Below are 18,638 nucleotides of genomic sequence, written 5' to 3'. Positions count from 1 at the left end.
TCGGGGCAAAACAGGAATCAACCAGTGGGTGCATGAATAGGTAGAACAACAAATTGATGTTTCTCTCTCTCTTTCTCTAAAAAAAAAAAAAATCAATACATGAATTTTAAAAATAAATAAAAATAATAATAAAATGCTCTCTCTTGCTCTGACCTGCTAACCCACAGCCATTCTAAAAGTGCTCCTCACAGGCTTCAGGGGCAAGGAGACCCTCTAACGATGAGCATCAGCATTGGCTGTTTATTTCTGGTCCTGGCTGACAGCAGTATGGCCAGCTTCAGACCAGCCACAGCTCTGGGGCCAGGATGCGACCCTGGACTCTGTTCCAGGGTGGCTGCAGGCCTTCACTCGTACTTGCAGAAATCCTTAAGTCCTTTGGGCAGGTGGAGCCCATCAATGGCCAGCCGGTGCACTACGCTCCTCTGGATCACTAGGCGGCACAAGGTCTGCAGGGACGGCACTGTGTAAAGAAGATGGTCAAAGGCAATCTGAACTGGAGGGTGCATCTAAAGCTGAGTCCCAAAAGATCTAGGTCTTGTGCCCCACTTTGTTATTAAGTTGAGCAATTCCCTTCTGCTCTCTAGGTCCCCCATGACTCATGGAGCTGTACGTGTGTTTGAGATAAGCACCTCTTTTACAACACTTTCACAATGCTGCAGCCCTATTTCTATTATAACACTCAGCACCCTCCCTTCCCCCTCACCTAGCAGCTTCTAGGGGGCAGGGGTAGTGTCTGATTTATCTGTGCAACTCCAGCCTCCAGCACAGGCCTTGCACAGAGTGGGTTCTGGTTCACTGAATAAATAAAAAGTGATCAGAGGTCTAAATAAAGGGTTTACCAGGGCTATAATGAACCAGACCTCAGGATTAAGAAGCTCTCAATCTGGGGTCTGTAATGCCCTTAAACTGGTATGCCCAAATCTAGGAGCATTTGTCTAATAAAAGAGGGCACAATTCTCAAAGAGACTCAGAATCTAAAATCTGTTTAGAATCCCTGCCCTAGGTTAATACAGAAAATATTATCAAAGCCAGAAGGGAACTTGGAGGGCATTCTAATCATTCACAGCCAAGACCAGTAACTGAGGCCCAGAGCCAGGGAGTGACTTATCCAAGATCACAAGCAGAGGCATAATTTGGGGTCAGATTCCCCAACTTCTAAATTTATGCTGGACAGACCAAGGCCTTGCTAGCTGGCTTGGGAGCCTAGGAGGTTTGGGTCCCCACACTGGGCCAGGAGGGGTCGCTCCCCAGGAGGTGGGATACCTACAGCCATACTCAAGCTGAACCAGACGCACGCTCTTGGTGGAGGCAAACACGTCCACCACTGCGTAGAGGGGCTGGGCGGCGGGCAGCCCCCGGGCGCTGGGGCCCATGTCCTCGCCGTTGATGACGATGTGCATGTCGGCCGTGCCATCGGGGCGTGGGCAGAAGAGAACGCCTAGGCGGCTACGGCGCGCGGTCGGAGGCAGCACGTTGAGCTCATAGAGCTGGTCCAAGAGGTGGCTGTAGAGCCCGGGCCTACTGCGGCCCACCAAGCGGTCCCGGGGAATGCGAAACTGCTCAATGCACAGATACGGTTCCACCAGGAGGGCTGGGGGCCGGCTGGGGACCGCTGCCTCCGCAGCCGGGCGGCCCTCCCGGGGCACGCGGTTGTGATGGCGCGTGATGGCGAAGACCCAGGTGTGGCCGAGGCTGACCAAGTCAGGCAGCGAGAACTCGGGCACGGGCGCCAGACTGGCGGGGTCTAGGGCAGTCAGGCCGAGGCGCAGGTGGCCGCACCAGCCCAGCTCCTTCTCCTCGATCTCGACCAGGAATATCTGGCCCGGGGCCAGCGGCTCGCGACTGAAGCACACGCCGTGGGCGAAGCTCTCCACGCGTGTGGCCCGCGTCCCGGAAGGGTCCACACGGATGTTGGCACCGTGCACCGGGTGGAAGCGGGTGGGAGAGGGCTCGGGGCGCGCGGGTCCCCAGGGCGCACCCAATTCCACGGGGTCGGAGACAGCGGCCATCTCCCCGCCATGAGGCAGGCCAGTGGGCGCCCGGGGCTATTTTGGGCAGCTGGCTCGGAAGGTGACCGCGGGGGCGCGTAAGGCATTCCCCCTACTCCCCTCCCCGAGGCCCTGTCCGTGGGGTCCTAGTGCCGCCTTCGCGGCCATCTCGCCTAGGACAGAGCCCCCTGGGAGGCTAGGGGACCCTGGCCGTCCACATCTGAGTCATTCGGTCGCCCGCACCAGGGACACGCGCTGCGAGGCCCGCGGACCCTGACTGGGTGGGGACTGCTGCTGCCCCCGCCCCCGCCCCCTCCACCCCGGGTCAGCCAACCAGGCAAAGCATCCGGAAGCGCCTGTCACCTGACGGCCGAGCACACGTGATTCTGGGTACACGTGACTTCCCATCGCCCGGCCGCTCCTGCAGACTCAGGACCTGGGAGAGCAGAGGTGAGGGACGCGGGAGACTCGAAGGGATCCCGGAGCCCGCGGCGTGCGGGGCGAGGAGGGGAGGCTCGGCGCTGGGAGCTGGGGCGGGGGCCGGAGACCTCCTCGCGGGAGCGCCGCCAACCCCGCCCAGGGCCGGCTGCGGGCAGCCCGGGAGCCAGTAAACAGCCGGCGCCCTCTTCCTTCGCAGATGGTGCGAGCCGCGCTGTCGCCGCGGTTCTTGCCGCCGCTGCTGCTGCTGCTGCTCTTCTGGTCGCCCCGAGGCGAGGCGGCGCCCGATCAGGACGAGATCCAGTGTCTGCCCGGGCTGGCCAAGCAGCCGTCTTTCCGCCAGTACTCCGGCTACCTCAGAGGCTCCGGCTCCAAGCACCTCCACTACTGGTCCGGCTCTCCCTCCCAGGGCGGGGGAAGGGGCCCAGTGATGCCCTTCAGGGGAGGACTGCAGGGTGGGGTGGGGGGTCCTGAAGACCCCTGAGGGAGCCTGGGAGCAGGGAGGGCTGGAAGAGGCCCCTCCACCCGCACCCAGCCAGGCCTGACACCCCTCCCAGGTTTGTGGAGTCCCAGAAGGATCCCAAGAGCAGCCCTGTGGTGCTGTGGCTCAACGGAGGGCCGGGCTGCAGCTCCCTAGACGGCTTCCTCACTGAGCATGGCCCCTTCCTGGTGAGTGGAAAGCAGCTCTCCTCCCAAGAAAAGGAGAGGGAGGGGGCACTTCCCAAAGGAAAAGGCCAGGGAAAAGGGAGAAAAGGACTTCTGTCTTTTTCCCAAAAATGTGCCCTTTTTCTGAGCCTTAGTTTATCTGTACCATCGGCCCTTTGCCTCCACCCAGTTGGTTCTTGGGACTTAATCAGCCGTGTCTTTTCTCCTCAGGTCCAACCAGATGGTGTCACCCTGGAGTACAACCCGTATTCTTGGAACCTGGTATAGGCGGTGCTGTGGGTCCTGCGGGGATGTCTGGGCACTTGGATAGGGTGTGGAGCCCTCTTCAGCTGGTTTCTTCCTCCCCTCTAGATTGCCAACATGTTGTACCTTGAATCCCCAGCTGGGGTGGGCTTCTCCTACTCTAATGACAAGTCTTATGTGACCAATGACACCGAGGTGAGTTCTGCACCTGCCCATGTGCCCCAGTCTCCCTGGTTCTCTAAAGGTGGCATGATACATGGAGAGAAAGATCATGGCTTTGGAGTCTATTTTTGGCTGTTACATGCTTTGTGGTGTGGTCTTGTCACTATCAAGCCAATTTCTCTTGTAGAAACAGGGTGAGTTGGTGTCATTATTTGGAGATTCTTTCCAGCTCAGATACCAAAGTCTCCCGACCCCCTCCATCCTGCCATCCCCAGGTCGCCCAGAGTAATTTTGAGGCCCTTCAAGATTTCTTCCGCCTCTTCCCGGAGTACAAGGACAATGAGCTTTTCCTGACGGGAGAGAGCTATGCCGGCATCTACATCCCCACCCTGGCTGTGTTGGTCATGCAGGACCCCAGCATGAACCTTCAGGTACAGGACAGGGAAGCGAGGAAACTTATGGTCATAGCTTCATGGTTGGGGAGGTCAAACAGGCCAACTTCCCCATCCAACCCAGACTCCATAACATCCTTGCGACGAGCTGGTCTCTCTGCTCGTGTGCCTCCCATGATAAGAAACACTTGTCAGGCTGCCAACTGTTCTCTCTGTTGTGTGGCCTCTGCCCACACTTCCCCCCGACAAACCACCCTGGCTTTCAGTTTTCGTATTGCTGAAGGTCTGGGTGTAGGTCAGGGGAGGCTCCTTGTCACCCCTCCACCCCACTGAGCTGGATGCCCTGACTGTTTCACAGGGGCTGGCTGTGGGCAACGGACTCTCCTCCTATGAGCAGAATGACAACTCTCTCGTCTATTTTGCCTACTACCATGGCCTTCTGGGGAACAGGTATGGGAGGGGGGCAGCCGGGCAATATTCAGAGTGGGACAGGTCACAAAATCTCAAGTCTGTCCTCTAGGAACATAATATCCTGAGCCCTACTCTGGTTTATGAGCAGAAGGTGGGGGCTGGGGTTGCTAGAAGGGTTTGGTGCTAAAAGGCCAGAGACTAGAGATTAGAATTTAAAGGGACCAAGGAGGGCCAGCATGATGGCCCAAGGGCACCTCGGTTGGGGATCTACATACCACACCCTATGATATATTTCCTCCTCCCCTGGGGTCTGGTTACGATGGGAAGTTGGAGGGAGAAGGCAGGGCTCTCGCCTTCTCTGCCCACCATGGGTCTCTAAGCACTTTCACTCTGGTCTCCTGTACAGGCTCTGGTCTTCCCTCCAGACCCACTGCTGCCCTCAAGACAAGTGTAACTTCTACGATAACAAAGACCCAGAATGTGTGAACAGTGTAAGGTCCTGCCCCTACCGTGTGTCACCCCTGATACTCCCAGTCCTGAGAACAGGACCACATCCTCTCCGTGGGGACTCCCTGCCCCCTCCCCCATTGTGGTCCTATCCTGCATCTTTCAGCGATTGGGTGTTCTCTGGGACACATGAATAGATGCAGTCCCACCACTTTCTGTGACTTTCTGGGCAAATCCTGTAACCCCTGTGAGGGGCAAGGCCTTCTCTTATTGACCATCTGCCATGTGCCAGGACTGCTGAACTGTGTCAGTGCACATTTAATCTTCAGTTTCTTCAAGGGAGATCATATTATCCACATTTTCCAGGTGAGGAAACTGAGGCTAAGAATGTTAAAGTCACAGTGCTAGGAAGTAAAAGCACTAGGATTTGGACCTAGGTCTGGCAGAGTCCTTCCACTGAGCCTCAGTTTCCCTACGTGTGAAAAAAGTAGGGAAGCTCTAAATCTTGGGACAAGTTGGTGATGTCATGGGGAGGCCAGGTTTTTGTAAAGCATGGTGGATTGGTGTGTCATTGCAGCTCCAGGAAGTGTCCCACATTGTGGGTAACTCTGGCCTCAACATCTACAACCTCTATGCCCCATGTGCTGGGGGGGTGCCAGGCCATTTAAGGTAAGCACTGCTGGGTGCCCATTGAGCCAACTGCAGCCCTCTCTGGAGGCTCAAGCACCCATCCTCCCACTTCTCTCACAGGTATGAGAAGGATACTGTTGTGGTCCAGGATTTTGGCAACATCTTCACTCGCCTGCCACTCAAGCGGACATGGCATCAGGTGTGCAAAGGCCTGGGCTTCTTCCCAGGGTGGGGCAGGGCAGGGCAGGGAAGCAAAGACCCTGCCCATGTCTTTCCCCTCAGGCACTGCTGCGCTCTGGGAATAGGGTGCACATGGACCCCCCCTGCACCAACACCACAGCCGCCTCCACCTACCTCAACAACCCTTTTGTGCGGAAGGCCCTCCACATCCCTGAGCAGCTGCCCAGCTGGGACCTATGCAAGTGAGGTTCTGTGGCTGCTTATGGCTGGTGGGGGGTGGCATCCTGTTGGGCTCGTGGGCATCAGATAAGTTCCCAGGGATCTTTTGGCACTCGGGACCACAGTGAGTTGTTTTACAAGGGTGTTTAACCCCTAAGTTGATGTTCAGCCAGTTCATTCTTAAATAGCCACATGGTTGTTAAAATATCGAATACCTCCATGGCATTTAGTAAACAGACACACTCCCAACTCCCCTCCCTCACCTCTGCTCCAGTGCCATCCCCAGTGGCTCAGCTCTCCTTTGACCCCCTGCAAGTAAAAAGGTGACAAGAGGCACAGCAGGAACCACTCAGGGCCCTTTGGATTGGTCAGTGTCCATGCCCTACTGTTGTTATATGCTGTGGTTTTCACACCTACAAGCCCCTATGCTCTAAATGCCTTTTGCATCCCAGTCATTGAAACAACCAAAGTGTCCCTATGCATTTCTAAATGGCAGTGGATTGAGGACCTTTGAATTCCAGCCCCGCCATCTAGGCAAGTCCTAGAGAGGTGACACGCCTGAGGAGGGGACTGAGTCCCAGCTGTCTGCCTCCTAGACTAGAGCTTGGGATAGGAGAGGAGGTCTGATCTGTTGACTCTTTCTCCCCATGCCTACTCTTCCCGGGGACTGCCCACCTGCTCCTGCAGCTTCCTTGTGAATATACAGTACCGTCGTCTCTACCAAACCATGCATTCCCAGTACCTTAAGCTGCTTGCCCCACAGGTGAGTAGGGGCATCACAGCTGGTTCCACCAGCAGCATCAGGACCCTGGAGCAGTGTGGCAAGGCAGGGGGGACAGGGGAAGCTGAAACTCCAAGAAGTGAAGTCACTTGCCCAAGGTCCTATAGTTGGCAGGGTTAGAATTTAACCTGGCTTTGGCCCCACCCCATGCTGCTCTGCTGTAGGAGATTGAGGGGTTTGCATTAGCCAAAGAGCCTTTAGGGTGAGAAGAGCTAGTCAGATTGTGTTACAAATAGGCAAATGGAGGTCCAGGGTGGGAGAGGGTCTTGTCCAAGGTCACCTAGGAGACACTAGCAGAGCCAGGTTAGGGCCAGGTCTATAAGTACAGAGGTTAGAGCATGGGCTCTGGATCACATTGCCTGGGTGGGAGTTTCTTTACTAGCCATGTGACCCTGGGCAAGTTTCTCACGTATCTTGAGACTTGGTTTCCCCATCTGTAAAATAGGGTTAATAATGGCATCTCCCTTTCTAGGTAGAGCACCTCATAGAGCATTGGACATATAGGAAAGCAGTCAGAAAATGCAAGCATTTCCTGGCCCATGCTGTTTAGCTGGCCCCTTGAATTCCCGTAGGGGTAGGGCTTGAACCTGGTAAGGGCCGAGGCCTGGGGCTGTTCCAGACCTCCCACTTTCCCCTTGCTCTGCTCCAGAAATACCGGATCCTGCTCTACAATGGAGACGTGGACATGGCCTGCAATTTCTTGGGGGATGAGTGGTTTGTGGATTCCCTCAACCAGAAGGTAAGGCCACAGGGAAAGGCTGGTGCAGGGTTAGGGTGAGCATGCCTGGCACACAAGGCAAACCTAGAGGAGTTCCTGGCCCTAGAGGTCTTGAGGCTTGGTGTCTGTGAGCAGAGATGATGGGTGACTGCAGGCTGCTAAATCTTTCCTGGTGGGGCAGATGGAGGTACAGCGCCGGCCCTGGTTAGTGAACTACAGCGACAGTGGGGAGCAGATTGCTGGCTTCGTGAAGGAGTTCTCTCACATCACCTTTCTCACCATCAAGGTAGGGCCTGGGCCTGGTGAGGGCTAGCTGGGGTAAGGGGGATGGGGCAGGACCCACCCATCCTTTCCTTCCCATTTCCTTTTATGCTGGGTGTCCATCTGGCCCCCCTAAGGGCAAGTTTTTGGCAGGGGGGAAGAGAGGGAGAAGAGTGGAAGGTTTGGGGCAGAGTTGGGGAGGAGGAAGGTCATTGGCTAGGGGGACCCAGTGGGATGAAGGAAGCCCCCGGGGCAGGGGCTATACGGGGAGGGAATCTCACAGAGCTTTGCTCCTCAGGGCGCTGGACACATGGTCCCCACCGACAAGCCCCAGGCTGCCCTCACCATGTTCTCCCGCTTTCTGAATAAGCAGCCATACTGATGACCATGGGCGACAGCCCCTACTGCCTGATCCAGCCCCTCCCAGCCTCTCCTGCTAGAAGGGAGGTCCTCCTTAACGCAAAATGCCCCTGCAGGGCAGTGGGGGTGGAGTTAGCACTTTATTCCTAACTGGGGTAGGGTCTGGTCCCCTCCCTGCTTAAAGAATGCCCTTAATGCACTGATGCCCCCCAGGAACACAATAGAGCTCAGGACGGCCCACTGGGAGGTTGGACAGACTGTAATTGATGGACTGAGTGTGATTATGGAATTAAATTGGGTACAGCTTAAAACCCTGACTTCTCTGTGGCACTGGGGATTAGAGAGGACACTATAAGCTGTGAGGGGGTGAAGGAGGGAATGAGAGGCATTGGTCCTGAATGCAGCTGCCAGGGGGTGGGGGTTGAGGGCTCAGACAGCTGCTGTGGAGGGTGGTGGGGCACTGGGTACCCGGGAGTCCATGGTGTTCGCAGGCCGGTTCTTCTCGATCACCTCTCGCAGCCCTTTGACAAAGTGGAGGTCAGCCCCGATGGTGAGGAAGCCCTGTGCAGCGGGGCAGGGAAGGGAGTCTGTTTATTCCAGTACTGAGGCCAGAGTTTAGAGATAAAGATAAAGAGAGAGTCCATGGCCTTGAAGGGCTTCTCAATCTAGTGGGACAGATGGAACAGCAAAGCAGTTATAACTCGCTGTGAAGGGTGCTGCAATAGAGGCTGCAGGAGCACAGCCTCTGGGGCTCACGGAGGGCTGCCTTGAGGAGGTGACCTCTTAGCTAAGACCTGAAAGATTAGTAGGCTTTGGGAGTGGAATCGGGAAAGTGTTCCAAGGTGAGGACACAGCTTGTGCAAAGGGCTGGAGGAATCTGATGTAAGATTAAAACGGGAGGGAGCAATTGATGAGGGAGGAACTGATAACAGGGTTGGACGGCACTCCTAACCTGCAGAGGGAGAGGAAGGCTCTGCCCTCCTTCCCCCTTGTGCCCCCACTCACCGCATGGTTCGTTACCACCTCACGCACAAAGTCCATCCCCTCAGGTAGTGGGATCTGTACCCCACGCCGGGTCCGCTCTGTGGGTGGGGACAGCTGGCTCAGTCTGGGCGCACCCAGGTCCCCCTCCTTCCCCCCTCCCTTTTCATACCCCGTACCCTACCATTGAGCAGGGGCATCACCCCAATCTGCAGCATGGTCTTCAAAGGAGCCTGCAGTGGGATCAGCTGGGAGGGAAGGGTGGTGGTGTCAGGGTGCGAGGAGTGGGTGGGCTTGCCTTAGCCACTCACCCTGACCCTAGCCTTGGCCCACCCACCATTCCCAACTCACTGCCAGCGACTCGAATGCAGACTGGTTTGAGTAGATTCGGAACCTGTGGGTGAGAAAGAAATGCCTGGTGGGCATGAGCCCAGGAAGCTCCTCCATCAGGCCACCCAGCCGAGCCGCCCGAAGCCTGAGTTTCAGCCTTAGATGTCCCACCTATACACCTTTCCAGGGTGTTCTACCACTCTCCAGGTGTGTTTCCTTGGTGAGCCACTTCTCCCTGTAGGTCTCCTTTTCCCCACACTGGCTGCTTACTTGTCAAGCACTTCCTACATGCCGGACTTCTCCTGATAGCCTTGCATGTGTTGCTTATTATTATTACTTTTGTTAATCCGCATGGAAGGATACTTTTCCATTGATTTTATTTTAGAGAGACTGGGAGGGAGGAGGGGAGAAAGAGAGAGAGAAATCTCAATGTGAGAGAGACGCATTGATTGGTTGCTCCAACCAGGGCCTGGGATCGAACCTGCAACCCAGACATGTGCCCTTGACTGAGAATCCAACCCGTGACACTTCGGTGCATGGGCCAGTGCTCTAACCACTGAGCAACACCAGCTAGAGCTGTGTTGCTTATTATTTAACAAGAAGTACAGTGCTGCCGGACTGCGTGGCTTAGTGCTTGAGTGTTCACCTATGAACCTGGAGGTCACGGTTCAATTCCCCGTCAGGGCACATGCCCGGGTTGCAGGCTTGATCTCCAGTAGGGGGCGTGCAGGAGGCAGCCGATCAATGACTCATCATTGATGTTTCTATCTCTTCGTCTCCCTTCCTCTCTAAAATCAACAAATTATTAAAAAAAAAAAAAAAAGTTAAATATTATTAAAATGTTTTCACATGCCAACTGATTTACTCTTTATAACAACCCTAAGATGTAGGCACTATTATGACTTGCACTTTGTAGATGAGGCCAATGAGGCCTTGAGAAGTTAAGTTACTTGCCTAAGGTCACACAGCTGGAAAATGGCAGAACCTCCCTCCAGAATCTAGGCTTTTAACTACTACCCTACATTCACTCATTCAACTCCTTACAACAGCGCTGTCCAATGTATCTGCACTGCCCACACAGTAGCCACTACCTACATGTGGCTGTGGAAATGTGGTTAGTGCAACTGAGGAACTATTTAATTATAATTAATTTAATTATAAATAACCACATGTGGCTAGTATCTATCATATTGGGCAGCACATCCCTAAAAAGTAGATGCTAATTTTATCTATATTTAACACAGGAAGAAAATAAAGCTTAGAAAGATAAAATGACTTGTCTTAGGATTACAAAGCTACCCTGGCTGGATAGCGCAGTTGGTTAGAGTGTTGTCTCTATACACCAAGGATGTGGGTTCAATCCCCGGTCAGGGCACGTTCCAGAAGCAACAATGAACAAACAACAAAGCAGTGTTTCTCTTCCCCTTTCCTCTCTCTAAAATTAATAAAAAAATTTGAAAAAGATTACAAAGCAAAGTTGTGCTGGGTTTCTGCCAGAACACATGCCCTTAGGCTCAGTTGTGTGACTGGGCATGTCGCTTAACCTTACTGGGCTGGGCTGGTCATCTCCATAATACCTGCTCTGCCTGCCTCCGAGTCATGAGAGGCTGCAGAGAGTTACACTCTAATAAAGCACTTTCTGTGTTAACAAGGACCACAGCTCTCCAGTGACTTGCTGGTGTGGCTGAATTTGGCTCCCCAGTTCTACTAGGCCGATGTGATTATTCTGAAGACACTGAGGCTCAGAGAGGTTAAGGGCTTGCCCGAGATTTTCAGAAATCTGCATACTTGCGCAGGTCCAGCTGTATGCGCAGCGCCTTCCCCCGGAGGGCCATCTTGGCACTGAGACGGGCGTCCTGCGGGAACGTGGGGAGGGGCGGTGTGTTACTAACCAGGCGGGTACCCAGCCCACTTCCCTCCAACCCTTGGCAGCCCTTGCCCTGGTGCCCGCACCATGATCATGCGAGATAGCTGGACCTCAGGCTGGTTGGGTGGGGCTAGGGCAATGGTGACACTGGCAGTGACAGAGATGGTGGTGCCTGAGGGCTTGATGGTACAACGCGGTGGTTCCAAAACACGCAGCTCCAGCTTCAACGGAGAGTCGATCACCGCTGGGCTCTGGGGATAGAGCAGGGAGGGAGGGTCAAGTCCCAGATCTGTTCCCAGGTGAGCCCCCTGGAGGACAGGGTGGCTCAGACTCTGCTCTCTGGGAGCCCAGAGTGACAAAGGTATGGCAAAGGTATGGAATGCCAGTGACTAAGGTATGGAAAAGGTATGGCTAACCAAACTCTGCAGAACTGTGTCCAGCCTCTGTGCCTTTGCTCACACAAATGTCTTGTTCTAAGAAGGTCTCCTTCCTTCTCTCTGCTTTCCTGAGTTCTCAGTATTCATGATCCATCTCCCATCCAGACTCGGAGGCAGTCTCTTTGCATGACGTGTCCCAGCCCCTGCCATACCTCCTTTCTCTAAACTGCTGTGCTGTTTCTTCTAGGGGCAGTGTAGGAATACTATTAGATTTCCACACTGACCAATGTGTACTCTTAACCAAACACTTCATTTAAACCTCACCATAACCATGTGAGGCAGGTATTCATTTTTGAGATGGGGAAATTGAGGCACAGAGAGGTTAAGTAACTTGTCCAAGGTTATATAGTTACTCAGTTGCAAAACTGGGATTCAAACCCAGGCAGTCTGGCCATAGAGGCCATGCTCTTAACAATGCTTGGCCGTAAGTTTGATGATGGTGATGAAGGCAGTAACAGCAGCAGCTAGTGTTCACTGAGCTGTTCCAGGTACTGTTGCACTTGCTGTATGTGTGTTAATTCATTTAACTCTCATGACAACCCTATAAGGTTGTACAGGGTAGTGGAGAATGCCAGTGTGACCTGGAATCACAGTTTCATAATCTAGGTTCAGATCCCAGCTCTATCATTTACAAAATGGAACCAAGGACACTGAAATATTTTTTGTTAAATTTTAAAACTCCCCCTATTCTCCATTAAACAAAGGAAAATAAGCAAAAGGAATAACATATTAGTCGTTAAAGCCCCTACACTTACTTGCAGAGCTTGGGTTCTCAGCCCGTCCTGGTCATGGCCTCATGAAGGACAGAGGGGACAGGAACTAGCGAGCCCTCTTCACAGACTTAGGCCCAGGCTCAGCTAGGTGAGGGAACTCGGCCAGAGGCCAGGCCTTCTGTCTACTCCATGACTGCTACTTGGGGCCTCCACCTGCACATCTCACTGGTCCCGTGGGTGGTGTGCCCACCCACCCTGGCCATGTCCCTACCTCCCACCAACACTCACCAGCAGGACGATGCTCCCAAAGTAGGAGGCCCTCAGCAGCATGTCTAGGTCCTGGGGCACCTGGTCAGGGGAATTGGGGGGTAAGGCAGGGTCATCAGAAGCTCCATCACAGGTCCTGTCTTGCCCAACCCATGAACAGTCCCTGGCATACCTTGTCCCCCACCAGCGAAAGCTGCAGGACCCCCTCCTGGAAGTAGCTTTCCATGGCTGAGTCGAAGAAAAACTCAGAGAAGGCCATGTATACCATCCGTTCCTCCTCCTGCAGCTGGGGCTCCACTGCATGGTTAGGCAGGCTCCAGTTCTGGTTCAGGGGAAAGAAGGCCCCCTGGGGTAGGGGGATCAGGGTCAGGGCCAAGGCAGATGTCTCCTGGCCCAGTGCTAGGCACTGTGTGGGGTGGTGGGGAGTCGGACCCCATTGCTGTCCTTGGTGGACCCTTAAGCACATTTCTTAAAAGGCATTGGAAGGAGGGCAGCTGGAGTGCTGTGAGGGAGCAATGCCATCAGACCTGAGAAGGGAGGCTCAGAAAGGGATTCAAGGGTGAGGTGGCATTTGAGTGGGCCTTGAAAGCTAGGTGGCAGTAAAGATAATAGCTACTGCCCTGGCCGGTGTGACTCAGTGGTTGGAGCATCACCCCGTGCACCATAGGGTCAAAGATTTGATTCCCAGTCAAGGGGATGTACCTGGGTTGCAGGTTTGATCCCCAGCTCTCGTGGAGGAGGCAGCCAATCAATGTGTCTCACACCTCTTTCTCTCTCTCTTTCCCCCTCCCTTCCTCCCTTCCTTCCACTCTCTCTAAAAAAGCAATGGAAAAAATATCCTCAGGTGAGGATTTATTTAAAAAAAGATAATAGCTTACATATTACTACTGCTTACATATATAGGTAGTGATACTTCTGTGATCTGTACATAGACCAACTCCTTTAATCCTCTGAGGTATGTTTTCTTACTGTGTTATTTCCACTTACATATTAGGAAACAGGCACAGAAAGGTAAAACCACTTGCTTAAGATCACACAACTAGTAAGTGGCAGAGCCAGGACTGGAATCTGTGCTCTGAAATTCTGCTACACTCCACTGGAGGAGCAAAGGTGCTGTGTGGCCTTGAGCAAGTGACATCACCTCTGAGCAAGTCTCTACATTCCTAAAATGGGTACCTGACTCCAGGGTTATGAGACAATGAAATGAGATTATGTGCACAGAGCCCTATGTCCAACTCCTTCAGGGGAGATGGGGAAGGGCAGTGCACGAGCAAAGGCCCTGAGGTAGGAAGTGAGGGGCCTATTTGAGAAAGAGTGGCTGCAGAGGAACAGGGTGAAGTTAGAAAGGTGGGCCCAGACAAGAGTAACAAGGCTCCAGTGCCACACCCAGGAGATGCAGCTAATTTTGTAGGCAGCGGGAGCCACGTTAGTCCCAGCAGCGGCGCGGCCTCATCAGAGCTGTGTTTTAGGAAGATAAAACCAGGAACTTTGGGGAGAAGGAGGGAATTTGGTGACAGACACACCAGCTGGGCAGCTCACCCGGAAGTCCATGTCCAGGCTGCTGCTGGAGACCACGGGGTCCTTTAGGAGGGAGTAGTCAATGCCAATGAAACTGTCCACAGGACTGCGTACTGTGGGGAGAGGCTCAAGTCACTCCAAGCTGTGTGAGGCAAGGTGCTTAAGCTTCTCATCCATAAAATGGTCACTATAATACATCCCTCACGGGGTTGTTGTGAGGATCGAATTAGTTTTATGTAGAAAGCACTTAGTGCCTGGCGTGCAATAAGTGCTCAACAACGGCAGCTGCTGCTGCTGCTACTACTATCACTACTACTATTCCAGGGGTTTCATCAGACCACTAAACAAGATGGCAAGGGGTTCCCTTCCCTCATGGTTTCCCCTGCCTCCTCCTTCCCTGTCCGTGCTCCACAGCAGACAGAGGTCACAGCTTAGGAAAAGAGAATTCGCATTAATTAAGCACCTATTAAGTGCCAGGTGATGAACACAAATGGGGTCCACAGTGATCAGCAAGCACATATTGAGGACCTTGACAACCAGCCCTTCAGGTAATCCTCACAGCAACTCCAGGGGGAGGCCTCACCAGCCAAATGAGGAAACCAAGGCCCAGAGAAAAGTGAATACTTACCTTGAGTCACACAGTAAATCCGCAGAGGTCACATTTGAATCCAGGGCCATTCCACAGCAGGGTATGGAAGGGGCTTACTCTGAAGCGCTGTGCACCTATGCACCCGGCCTCCTTCTCACCCCATCCCAGGCCAGGGCCTCGTCCAGAGCTCCCTACCTGCCGGCACCAACTCACCAGGCACAGTGTCCAGAAGGGAGTTGAGCAGCACAATCCCTGCGTGGTGGAGCACTGGGCAGATCTGGGAGGTGGGCGCCAGGGTCAGGGCCTTTGAAAAAGAGAGGTCACCCCCACTGCACCCCAGACCCGCCACTGCCCATACCTGCTGGTTGAGGAGGAATCGCATCCCTGAGGTGATGAACGTGGAGAGGAACCCATACACCATCCTGCGACAAGGGGACAGACCCATGAGCCCAGGCCCTGCCCTTATCCCCATGCAGGTTCAGGAGAGATCACTGATCAGACACATAGGGGCAGGGGGGTTGGACACACCAGCTTTGACCTGAATTACCAGCTCTTTAATAAAGGTTTTCCATGACTCATGCCCAAATCCTCCCCAGCCTTATTCTCAAGACCTCTCCTACCCTAGACCCCCACCAGCCAAAGTAATCTAGCCGGTTCCTCCACGGGATCACTCACACCCTCCCTTCTACCCTCAGTGCCCCCATTCTAGAATTCCCAGGCTGGGCTCAGATGCTTCCTCCTTTAGGCAGTCTTCCCAGACTGCCCTTTTCTGAACCCCCACAGTACTTTCTTAGTCCCTGTCTCAAGGCCCCAGTGACAAATGTTTTTTTCCCTCCAACTAGGCTCAGCTCTTTTCTGAATCCTCAGTGGCTGGCATACACCTTATTGAATAAGTAAAAAATTGACAGCGTACCAATACCAGATGGCGTATTACCTTCTCCTCTCCCCTGTCCTCTTCCAAAACCAGCACAAAGTCCCCTTCTCAGCCCCAAACCTGGGCCTATGTTATTGTTTTCGTTATAACTAGCAAGAGCCACCCATTATTGAGAACCCAGTTCATGCCCAACTGTGCACACATCCTCACGGTTAAGGGGCTAGCCACTTATTATATGCCAGGTACTGTTCTAAATAGTTTTACATATATTAACACAAACAGGCCTCACAACATCTTATAAAATAGGTTCTATTATCATCCTCATATTACCAGTGAGGAAACTGAGGCACAGAGCTTCACGGACTTGCCCAAGGTCACACAGCCAGGACGTGGTGGCGCTGAGATTTGGGCCCAGTTGTTCTGATGCCCAAGCCTGTGCACTTTGCATTACACTAGGCGGATGGGCTGTGGGGCCCAAAGCGGGTGCACTGGGGTCGGGGGTGGGGCTTACTTGTAAGTTCCCTCGAAGGCTGCATGCAGTCTGGAGACAGAGGCCTGGCAGGAGACGTTGGACACTTTGATCCGACCAGTGGGATCTCCCGAGAGCTGCAGAGCGATGCGGATGGATATACCCTCGGCAGAGGCGTTGATATAGCCTCCATCATAGCTGCGGGGAGGGGGGACGGGGTTAATTTCACCCAATCCTGGACCTTAACCGAGTCTTCACTGCCTGCTCCCCACCCCCATACATCGTGATACCTCTTAATAAGGCTTCACTTTTGCAGTTTACCAGCCATTCTACCAAACCCTATCAACCCCTAAGAAGTGGGTGTGACCGTCCCTATTGTACAGACGAAGAAACTGAGACTCAGAAAGGCTAAAGGATTGCCCACATCCCCACATCATCCCCAGCCCCCCTGATCCACTTGCCACTCCCCTGAGGGTGGCAGGTCCTCACAAGAACCAGTAGAGAAGCTGTCTCCGAAAGCGCATCCCCAAGGAGGAATCGTTGATTTGCAGCACCAGCTCCTGCTCTGGCTGGAAATGGAGCTCAGAGGATGTCAGCTGCAGCTCTGTGACCTTCACCCTGCAGGAGGCCTCAGGGTCAGGTGCAAGGCCAAGAGGGGATTCCACCCAACCACGGCAAATTCAGCCCCTCCTCTTCCAGTCCGGGCCGGGGAAACTGGTGTGGGTGGAATGAATTATTCCATTGCTCCTCGAGTGTCCAACCTGGGCTTGGGCGGCTCAACTTGGACTAGGGTGGCTCAGAGATGGGCTTCTCCTGACTCAGGTCGTAAAAGTGAGCGTCACCCCTTCTCCTAGAAGTCCTGTTACTTGCACTCCCTTCCCTCCCACACCCTGGGGTTGCTAGACCTGGTCTTTTAACCGAGCCCTTTGATTTTGTCTCCATCATCTACGATGCGATCCACCTGTCGCCACCGCCCTACACCACAGGCCGCTTTCTGCTCCCAGGACCTCTCCCGTTAGCTCCACCCGGCGCCCCGGGCCCCAGCCTCGTCCACGGGCAGGTTTCCCGACTCCGCTCCCCGGGCCACGCCTCAGTTCACGTAGCCGGTCCTGGTCCCGCTTACATTTCCTAGGCCACTGCCACCTGCCTGACCCCACCTGGGTGGGCAGGCTTAGCCTTCATCCTGTGGCCCCATTTTATTTCTTAAGTCCCGCCTCGTCTACTTGGCCACGCCCCCACCCTCGAAGCCCCGCCCGGGGCCCCCCACTTACTCGGTGATGTTGTAGTAGAAGCGGCCCTCCCCGCCTACCAGGTCCGGGATGGTGATAGTCTCCAGCTCTTGCTCCAGAAAGCGCAGTCCCTCCTGCTTCACTGAGGCAGGACGAGACCCTTAGCTCCCCGCCCACCGTGGGGGTGACCCCACCCTCAACCGCGCGCCCCGGCGCCCTACCCAGCTCCAGCGCCTTGGAGGTGACACGGATCTTGCAGGCGGCGATCTCGGCGTGAGCTCCAGCCAGCAGGGCTAAGAAGAGGGCTCCGAAGAGGGCCATGGCAGCGGGCCTAGGGGGAGGGTGGGCCACAGGAGTCACCGGGCCGCTAAAATTCACTCCTCGGGTGTCCAACCGGGAGACGGGGCTGGCCCGGAACGTTACCCTCGAGATAGCTCTTCGGAGAACTTAGACCAGTAATATTGCCTCCATTTGACAGATGCCGAAAGTGAGGCTTGGAGAGGCGATGCGACTTGCGTTCTGGCTCCCAGAGGATTTGGGGCACGGGGGAGGGGGAGCGGACATCCTCGGTTCCCTGGCGCAACCGCTCCGTGACGAATTTGGACCTCCCGGGACCAGTCCCCAGCCTCCCCAACAACCTCTCCTTGTACTTGGCGGAGGGCGGGCGCGACCGGCACGTTACCATGGGAACGGCTGTACGCGCATTCTTGGGGGATGGCTGACAGTCTCCCAGGCCCCGACCCGGGGGCGGAGAGGGGTCCCGGGCTCCTCTGGGTCCTAAACGCCTGCCATCGGGGGCTCGCCTGGTGACCCTCATCTCAGCGCTTCCTCCGTGGGGTCTCCTCCCTACCCTGGGCTCAGTAGACCGCGCAGCTCGGCAAAGGTCTGGGGGTGGTGGGGACGCACCCCAACTCACTGCAGTGGAGCTGGGGAGGGGAGGTTGGCGCGGTCACGTGGGGCGGCGGGCGGCGCAGGAATCCGGGCCTCGGGGTCTGGCGGGCGGCGCGGGCCCAGCCGCCTTTATAAAGCCGGGCGTCCCGACCCCCCTCTCCTTCCTGCTCTCCTCTCCTCCCCCCAGCGTTGGGAGGGGAAGGGGCGGGTCGCTGACCGCCCGGAGGGTGGAGGAGATGGCACCGAGCCCGGCCGCTGTCAGGACAAGTGGGGGACCCGAGCCGCGTGGAGGACGGGAAATGCAGGGGTGCGCCCGCCCCGCCCCAACGGCCCCTGCTTCGCTGGGGCTTCGGTTCAGATTCCAATTCCCCATCTCTTTTGCGTGATCCTGGGCAAGTCACTTCACTGTGGTCCCTGAGTTTCAGTTACCTCATCCAGCAAAATGTATGTGATGAAAGGAACTACCTCTTAGGCCTTTATTGCAGCCACAAAGTCAATGTCAAAGGCATTTTTTTTCCTTCCCTTCCACCCACAATCATCTCAAGACCCCTCCTTGCCAGGCTTCACTATGAGACCC

At 54.9% G+C, this 18,638-nt stretch overlaps 3 protein-coding genes across 5 annotated transcripts; 1 reads left to right on the top strand and 2 right to left on the bottom strand.

Annotated features, from left to right (window-relative positions):
* Nucleotides 1-226: 226 nt before the first annotated feature.
* NEURL2 (neuralized E3 ubiquitin protein ligase 2) lies at nt 227-2,296 on the bottom strand. Its single transcript, XM_081149639.1, has 2 exons — nt 1,268-2,296; nt 227-460 (listed from the first exon to the last, which is right to left on the bottom strand). Exons 1-2 carry the CDS (start codon nt 2,007-2,009, stop codon nt 345-347), a joined length of 858 nt encoding a protein of 285 aa, XP_081005765.1. The 5' UTR covers nt 2,010-2,296; the 3' UTR covers nt 227-344.
* On the top strand, nt 2,269-10,014 carry CTSA (cathepsin A). The gene is made up of 15 exons (XM_081149637.1): nt 2,269-2,438; nt 2,626-2,816; nt 2,984-3,095; nt 3,303-3,353; nt 3,444-3,530; nt 3,773-3,928; nt 4,248-4,339; nt 4,707-4,791; nt 5,325-5,416; nt 5,498-5,576; nt 5,660-5,799; nt 6,464-6,539; nt 7,207-7,296; nt 7,457-7,561; nt 7,835-10,014. Exons 2-15 carry the CDS (start codon nt 2,626-2,628, stop codon nt 7,916-7,918), a joined length of 1,440 nt encoding a protein of 479 aa, XP_081005763.1. The 5' UTR covers nt 2,269-2,438; the 3' UTR covers nt 7,919-10,014.
* PLTP (phospholipid transfer protein) lies at nt 8,138-18,395 on the bottom strand. 3 transcript variants are annotated; one of them, XM_081149635.1, is made up of 16 exons: nt 18,077-18,395; nt 17,392-17,501; nt 17,213-17,312; nt 16,431-16,559; nt 15,984-16,139; nt 14,957-15,020; nt 14,812-14,875; nt 14,031-14,122; nt 12,664-12,837; nt 12,513-12,572; nt 11,161-11,325; nt 10,996-11,063; nt 9,229-9,271; nt 9,062-9,125; nt 8,902-8,978; nt 8,138-8,457 (listed from the first exon to the last, which is right to left on the bottom strand). In XM_081149635.1, the coding sequence occupies exons 2-16, from the start codon at nt 17,489-17,491 to the stop codon at nt 8,326-8,328; spliced, it is 1,488 nt and encodes a 495-aa protein (XP_081005761.1). In that variant the 5' UTR covers nt 17,492-17,501; nt 18,077-18,395; the 3' UTR covers nt 8,138-8,325. The 3 variants fall into 3 exon arrangements, with proteins under 3 accessions (XP_081005761.1, XP_081005760.1, XP_081005762.1); XM_081149634.1 differs by having other exon boundaries at nt 18,087-18,246; XM_081149636.1 differs by lacking the exon at nt 18,077-18,395 and adding an exon at nt 17,594-17,830.
* Between the last annotated feature and the right edge of the window lie 243 nt (nt 18,396-18,638).

The sequence above is a fragment of the Miniopterus schreibersii genome, assembly GCF_964146895.1.
Source record: "Miniopterus schreibersii genome assembly, chromosome: 10".
NCBI lineage: Eukaryota > Metazoa > Chordata > Mammalia > Chiroptera > Miniopteridae > Miniopterus > Miniopterus schreibersii.
The sequence above is the reverse complement of the archived record's forward strand: the minus strand, read 5'-3'. Positions and strand labels throughout refer to the sequence as shown.

Excerpts from the sequence above, each read along its gene's own strand:
- PLTP (XM_081149635.1), bottom strand. The coding sequence starts at position 17,491 with ATGGCCCTCTTCGGAGCCCTCTTCTTAGCCCTGCTGGCTGGAGCTCAC. Across the intron at positions 9,272-10,995 it reads ATACAGCTGGACCTGCGCAA|GTTCCGAATCTACTCAAACC; the intron begins GTATGCAGATTT and ends TCTCACCCACAG. Across the intron at positions 9,126-9,228 it reads CTGCATTCGAGTCGCTGGCA|CTGATCCCACTGCAGGCTCC; the intron begins GTGAGTTGGGAA and ends CTTCCCTCCCAG.
- NEURL2 (XM_081149639.1), bottom strand. The coding sequence starts at position 2,009 with ATGGCCGCTGTCTCCGACCCCGTGGAATTGGGTGCGCCCTGGGGACCC. Across the intron at positions 461-1,267 it reads GGTTCAGCTTGAGTATGGCT|TGCCGTCCCTGCAGACCTTG; the intron begins GTAGGTATCCCA and ends TTCTTTACACAG.
- CTSA (XM_081149637.1), top strand. The coding sequence starts at position 2,626 with ATGGTGCGAGCCGCGCTGTCGCCGCGGTTCTTGCCGCCGCTGCTGCTG. Across the intron at positions 3,531-3,772 it reads ATGTGACCAATGACACCGAG|GTCGCCCAGAGTAATTTTGA; the intron begins GTGAGTTCTGCA and ends TGCCATCCCCAG. Across the intron at positions 7,562-7,834 it reads TCACCTTTCTCACCATCAAG|GGCGCTGGACACATGGTCCC; the intron begins GTAGGGCCTGGG and ends TTTGCTCCTCAG.